Below are 6,804 nucleotides of genomic sequence, written 5' to 3'. Positions count from 1 at the left end.
TGTAAAAGGCTCAAGTCAATAACTTCTGAAGATAACCCACTAATATTATAGACTGTTAGTGTTAGATTGTTTAGTTGAATTCAAACACCTATAGTATTTAGATGCCAATAGAATATTCACCTCTGACGGGACAAAAAAAAAAAAAAAGGATACAAAGGAAAGATCATTTTGTATTTATATATACAAAATAGTGAAGATAAATTTACAGCCACTTTTGCTTAATTCAGTGAGAAGAAAGAGGTGTACTAACAGTGTTTGGACAGAATATCCTGTCTGCTTCTTGTACTATGGATAACCACTAAGAAGATAACAATGTACAGTGTATTGACTATCAAAACTGTCCTATTAATCAGCTGTGAAACTGTTTCATTCATATTTATTTCTCAATAAAAAATATTAAAAAAGGAGTTCATTTGTCATGTCATGTGGGTCCCTTCCTCATTCCAGTGGTCCCCAGCATCGCCACAGTGGTCATCATCATCTCCGTGTGCATGCTAGTGTTCGTCGTGGCCATGGGTGTGTACCGAATTCGGATCGCCCACCAGCACTTCATCCATGAGACGGAGGCTGCCAAGGAGGCGGAAATGGATTGGGATGACTCTGCGCTGACCATCACCATTAACCCCATGGAGGTGATCTTCATGTTGGACTGGGGGCCGAGCTGGGCTGCTTCCCACTCTTCCTAGCTCAGTTCTTTCCATTCTAAAACCTTGTCCAAGACCCCTCTTAGCCCACCTGAGGTCCTCCCACTCCATCTAATCTATCCCCATCTTCCCATCTCCAAGCTTCTGCAAACCTCTCAATGTGAGCAGACCATATTTCCACACCATTATCTGATTTAAGAGGTGTGAACTGCTCTCACCCCATGGAAAGGACCAGAAATTTCTTAAAGCAAGCAGCCATTGAGTCTATTTCTTGCTTCCCTCATAGTTCAGAGCTGCCAGTACTTAGGAACTCAGTATCAAATGCTTTGTTAACTGTGAATCAGATGGCTTGTCTTCATTTGGCCTAAAGAGCTCACTTCAGGGCTCAGTTTAGGTTAAAACAAAAACACAACAACAATAGCTGCCATTTATTAAGCCCCCATTATGCCAGTCTATACAGGGTGCCCTGTATATATCAACACCTCTAAAGTAGGATTCACCATCCTCATTTACCAAGGTAGGAACCAAGAGAAGTGCTCAATGCACACAGCCAATACGCAAACTACTCTTCTAATTCTAAAGTTTATATTTTTGCAGTCATCCAGTAGCTCCTAGAAGTCACCCATGAATTGCAAGATACCTCCTCTGGACATGACTATCAAAGAAAGTCATAGATATCATGCTCTTTGCCTACAGGCACTGTATAATAATAACAGGCACAAGCCTGGGGAAGCTGGGGAGATCAGCCATTGGGAAATAACAAGGATTGTTCCAGCCTGGTGCCCAGTTCCCTCTCTGCTGGTCTCGCACTCTGATTTCAAAGCCAAAATGCCAGTGTGTAGGTCTCATTTCTCTAAGTAGGTGCTGTAGATCTAGTGGGGGCTCACCGCTATGCAGGCACCAGAATTTCCATTCTCACACACCTGTAGTGTGGACAGCAAGGGCAGGCTGAGGACCAGACAGTAGCTAGCCTAACAAGGAGCAGCCGGATAGTACCATTAGGGAAGCTGGAGTAAAAACAAGCACGTTTGCAGAAGAAGCAGCCCCGGGGGAGCTCAGTCTACAGGAGGCCTTGGATATTGGGTGAAGAAAAGATAGAATAGATGCCATTTTAAGACGGGAGTATGGCCAGGCAGATAGAGACACCGTTTATGTCCTGACTCCCCAGCTTATAACACAAACCTAGAAGTAAGATTTCGCTGGAAACACCAAAAAGCTGGAAAGAGATAGAATGGCACTACAAGGGGCAGGACATGAGTCAAGGTTGAAAAGCAGGCACAGAGAGTACAGCCATGATCTCTGTCTTTTCCAAAGGAACATTTCCAAGGGACAGCACACCTGAGTCTTGACTTAGAAAGCCTTCTGCTCAGGGCATTACATTCCCAACCTAGACAAGGAGTATAGAAGTCAATGTCATTCTTTTACTAGGAAGCAAGCATTTTCAGTTTCAGAAAGCTCTAGTTAGATAGGTTCCGTAACTGCCAGAAAACAAGCCTTGGCCTGGAAAATTGCAGACTCATTGATAACATAGGCTTAGATGGCCACCCCATCATTTATGGAATTTTTACGTTGAATGCATGTCTTTGAGCTTTCTTGTAAGTCAGGCATTTCCCTGAGTTAGGAACTTTCTGGCTTTTCTTTTACCAGAAGACCTTTCCGGAAGGTCTCTCTCCAGGTCCAGGAAGTTAGCATCCAAAGACAGGAATCCCACAAGAGACTAATTGTTGCCTTGATAGAGAATGAAACACAAGCTCCAAAGAGGGCGCTATTCAGCCTCTGATGAGTATTGGCTTTCTCTTTCCAACATCCAGAAACATGGAGCACCAGGGCACGGGGAAGATGAGACTGAGGGAGAGGAAGAGGAAGAAGAAGCCGAGGAAGACATCAGCTCCAGTAGCAGCGAGGACAACAGTGAAGAGGAGGAGGAGGAGGCAGGGATGCGCAGAGGCAGACACGGGCAGAGCGGCCCCAGGCAAGCCCAGCTGGAGTGGGATGACTCCGCCCTGCCCTACTAGTGCCTGCAGTTCCACTGCCCAGCCCATGTGTCCCTTTTGTAAAGCCCGCCCGACCCAGTGTCTGCCTGAGCCTATCACACTCACCTCTGATCTCTGGGACAGCTTTGGGAAGGCCCTCTGCAACTTCCTCAAGCCTACCGGTGGGGCAACTCCCTGAAGCCATGTCATCACCGGTGGGGACTCCAGGATGGACTTTTTCCTGTAGCTCCCACTCCTCCTGCCCTGGGTTCACACAGCAGCCTGTGAGTCACTCTGTGCAGTTTTGAACACCTTGCTCTCTTCTGTAAAGGACAAAGCCCATCTTTATGTCACTTAGCTCCCCGGGCTAGTGTCCCTGAGGCCCCTGGGTCCCAATTCCCAGTGTACATCTCTCTCTGCTGCCAGCAGCAGTCCTCCCTGCACTCACTCTGCAGGTCCCTCTGCAGGGAAGGAGGCAGCACTTCATATAGTCAGACCTTAGGGTTGGGCACTTGAAGGGAAAGCTCTTGTCCAGGCAGAATTGAGTTTACAGAGAAAGATACACACACATACTTCCTAGTTTGGATAGTCTTTCCCTTTGCTTCTTTCTGAGGCCACATAAATTTATATGACAAGTACAAAGTCAAGGATTGGCCCTTGGCCACAAACAGAGCCTATCCTCAGCCAGAGGAGTCACCTGCCTGAGGGACACAGAGAACCTTGTGGCTGCCCTTCCCGGGCACTCGCACATAGAACTATCAGACACTGGAAGCATTCCACTCAGACACTGCCCTGGTACACTTTTCCAGAAGTAGAAAAAGGGCTGATGGATGATGCAGTAGGGCCTCATGGAGGAGGCAGATGTGGGAGACAGGTAAGGGTAGTTGGGCTCCCTGGGACCAAGGCAGCCCCAAGTTCAACAAGGCTTTCACAACCTTGCCTCATGCCCTTCTCAGATGTACTAGAATGTGCATGAACTCCACAGGTTCAAGATTAAAGTTTGGAAATCTAACTGCTAGGAATGAGAAGCATATTTGTAACAATAGCAATTGCTTCTTTCTTTTTCGCACAAAAGGAAGAATGGTTTGAGTAGAGGGCAAATATATTCAAAACCCTAATTTCTTTTCTTTTTTCTTCCTTTTTGAATAAGGGAGGCTTTCCCATCTTCATTCTAACATGCACACCTCATGAGGAGAACTGTTGCTATGGTAACCAGTGGGTGATCTTTGTGGCCAAGAGAATAACAGGCAAACATTCAGGCTGTTGGAAGCCTTCCCCAAGGCTGGAAGGACATGTTGGCTTTAAATGCCTTGGGTTCCTCTTTGTCCTTAGAATGTACAAGCTATCCACATCCTCCCACGGCGCCAAAGCCCACCTCACATTGTTTTAATACAGACACAAAGCAGATCACAAAGTTCAGCATCTGCTTAGGGTCTTTTCTGTGTTATCCAAGCAGAGAACATGAGCAGGGGAACTACAGCCAATGTCTTCTAGTCCAGCCTCCACTCAGTAAGGATACAAGAGGCCTCTCCGTGCTTCTGATTGGCTAGAGCTACCTGGACAGCTCCTTCCATTCTCAAAGTGTTTCCCATCATCTCCTTCCTTTGAACTTCTCAATAATCTTGTGAAATATTTGACACATCTGTGGCTAGACACATTTTTGTGGTGTGTAATTGAAGCTCAGAGATTTGGTGTCTTGCTCATAGTTGTCGAGGTATAAATAAGACCAGCCTCTCACCTACTCCTGATCTGGGGTTCTACTTATTCTCACACTGATGTACTTGTCAGGCATTCTGAGCGCCTCTTTCATGCTAAGCATTGTACTAGAAGCTGTGGGAAAATAAGATAGCAAAATGGATTAAGCCCCTCCCTACCTAGTTCTTGGCTACCACAGAAGAGACACAGAAGCAGGCATAGGAATTGTACAGTGCATGCAGAGGAAGGGAGAGAAGTCATGGGAGGAAGAGGGCTGTGCTCACAACTCACCTAGTGTTCTTTCCCCTTCTTGGCAATAGCAATGGAAGAAGCTTGAGATTTTACATAACAGGAAATAAACACATCTCCTATGAGTCATCCCAATCACACTCCCCTCTTCTCTCAGATCTTGTCTGCGCACCCATAGGGAGAAAATCTGCAGGATTGCCCAGGCTGTGCAATCCCACTATTTCAATAAAAGCAGGTTCTTCAGTCAGGTTCTACAAAAACTATGGCAGGGAAAGGAACACTTTCTCTGTTTAAAACTAAATCTTTTTTTTTGCATTAGGTTTTAGTTGTAAATATTTAGGTGTAGGGCTTCTGAGAGCACTTTTCTCTGTACTCTGTCTTTCTAGCCACATTGGGTGGGGAGGGCATGGCTTGTATTCTTAGGCTGCATTCATCAAGTTTGGATAGGCTGCTTGGAGTGTTGCAAAACCTATATGTGGTTGGGTTGGGTGGCAGATGAATGTGGCATTTGGCGGAGGCAGCAGATAGGTGTCATTTGAAGAATCCTGTGGTGACTAGACTCAAAGAAACAATGGTGACAACTAACAAGAGCCCTTTCCCTCTACTTTGGCTGCAAGAGGCTACTGTGCATGCCAGCATTCATCTTGTTCTTGGTACCCTGCTCATTACCCCAGTTGAGTGAGATGGCAGCTTCAGGAGGTGTCCAGATTGGTGATAGGTAATATTAAGTCTGCCATTTTCTAGGCTGTGCCTGCTAGCATTCTGGGAACCAAAACTCTACGATGGCCTGGACAGCCTATACCCTCTCATTCAGACATCAGATGCAGATAGGACCTGTAAGTGGCACCCTTCTGGCTTGGACCTTGGCTGGGCCACTGCAGTCTATTAAGCGGATGATGCCACAAGTCTGCTCTTCAGAGCTAGAGAACAGCAAACATGAAACTTCTTGGGTGACTCAGCCAGCAGGGAGAAGGACAAAAAGGATCTGGGACTGTGAAAGTTCGGGACACAGCAAGTTTCTCAGAGGAGTAAAGCACTCAACTAATTGAGGAACTGTCTTGAGAACCAACAGCATACCCTAACAGATTTAATCAAATGCTCTATGTCTGGCTAAGGTCCAAATTCATTTAGACACAAGAACATAATTTCATGGTCTCCCTTTGCATCACCACTTTCTTGATTTTACTTAGACATTCTGCAACACACTGCACAGACCAAAGCCCTCTGTATCTAACAAGAGCCATCGCTCTAGACACGGCTCCTGCAGGAGAAAGGCTCCTATGGAAAGACAGCGTCCTAGGCTCCTGTGTGTCAGAGGTCAGCAAGCTTCATCCTTAAGCAGCCAAATAGTATTTCTGCTTCGAGGCCATGTGGCTTCTGTGTTGTGACACGAACACAACACAGATGACCATGAACAAATGAATGCTCGGGTGAAACTATCTGTCCACGCACGAAAGAAATGCTGTACGTGGACCCAGAAAAAAGCAGGCAATCTGAATTCATATAATTTTCATGTTGTGATTTTGTTTTACTCTTTTGATTTTTATTTCCAACTGTGCGAAATCATAAAAAACTTTTTGCACCCACAGACCATGTGAAAACTAGCTGTCAATGAGACAGCCAGACAAACTGCTCTCTTAGTTCTTCCATCAACAGCTCTGTAGTCTTTGCTTCCAAACTGAGCACCAGGAAAACCCTATAGTTCTTCATTAAGCTAAGTTCATGCTTCAAGGGAAACAAAACAAACAAAATGCTTGTTTTTCAACTGACAAATTCAGATGAATATCCCTAAGTATGGAAGACCTTGGATCCAGGGAACTGCCTGACTAATACGCACTAACTAAACAGACGCAAATGTGAAATCCCCGGGCTCAGCATCTTCCCAGCCTGGCGCGGCACGTGAGAATTTCTAAGCAGGTGTTCATTATCTCAGACTGATTTCCATCTCAGCCCTGCTCATGCCATTGATGTAAAAGGGACCCTAACGACTTGTGACTACGTGAATCAATAGCGACGTAATCAGCAGCAACCACGCTCAGCACACTTTAAAATTAGCAGTTTTCTTAGATCTCCAACTCAATATTAGCAAGAGGATGAAAAAGAGCATTTTTTTTTGTAATCATTGCCTCACTTTTAAATTAACCTACTAGGTTTTACCAGAAAGTAAGAGAGTGGGTGAAATTCTTTGAAAAGATGTCAGTGACAAATACACGACGTTCACATACAATAATTTTCTGGCCTCT

At 45.4% G+C, this 6,804-nt stretch overlaps 1 protein-coding gene across 1 annotated transcript in view; it reads left to right on the top strand.

Moving 5' to 3' along the window:
* Clstn2 (calsyntenin 2) overlaps positions 1-5,936 on the top strand; it is a 710,452-nt gene extending 704,516 nt beyond the window's left edge. The window contains exons 16-17 of the mRNA XM_004624971.2: positions 448-632; positions 2,456-5,936. Of these exons, the coding sequence (XP_004625028.1) occupies positions 448-632; positions 2,456-2,659 (389 nt within the window). The 3' untranslated portion in view covers positions 2,660-5,936. The remainder of the gene's footprint in view (positions 1-447; positions 633-2,455) is intronic.
* The last annotated feature ends 868 nt before the right edge of the window (positions 5,937-6,804 follow it).

This window comes from Octodon degus, unplaced genomic scaffold (genome assembly GCF_000260255.1).
Source record: "Octodon degus isolate 3935 unplaced genomic scaffold, OctDeg1.0 scaffold00008, whole genome shotgun sequence".
Classification (NCBI taxonomy): Eukaryota; Metazoa; Chordata; class Mammalia; order Rodentia; family Octodontidae; genus Octodon; species Octodon degus.
This window is presented reverse-complemented; position numbering and strand designations above follow the sequence as displayed.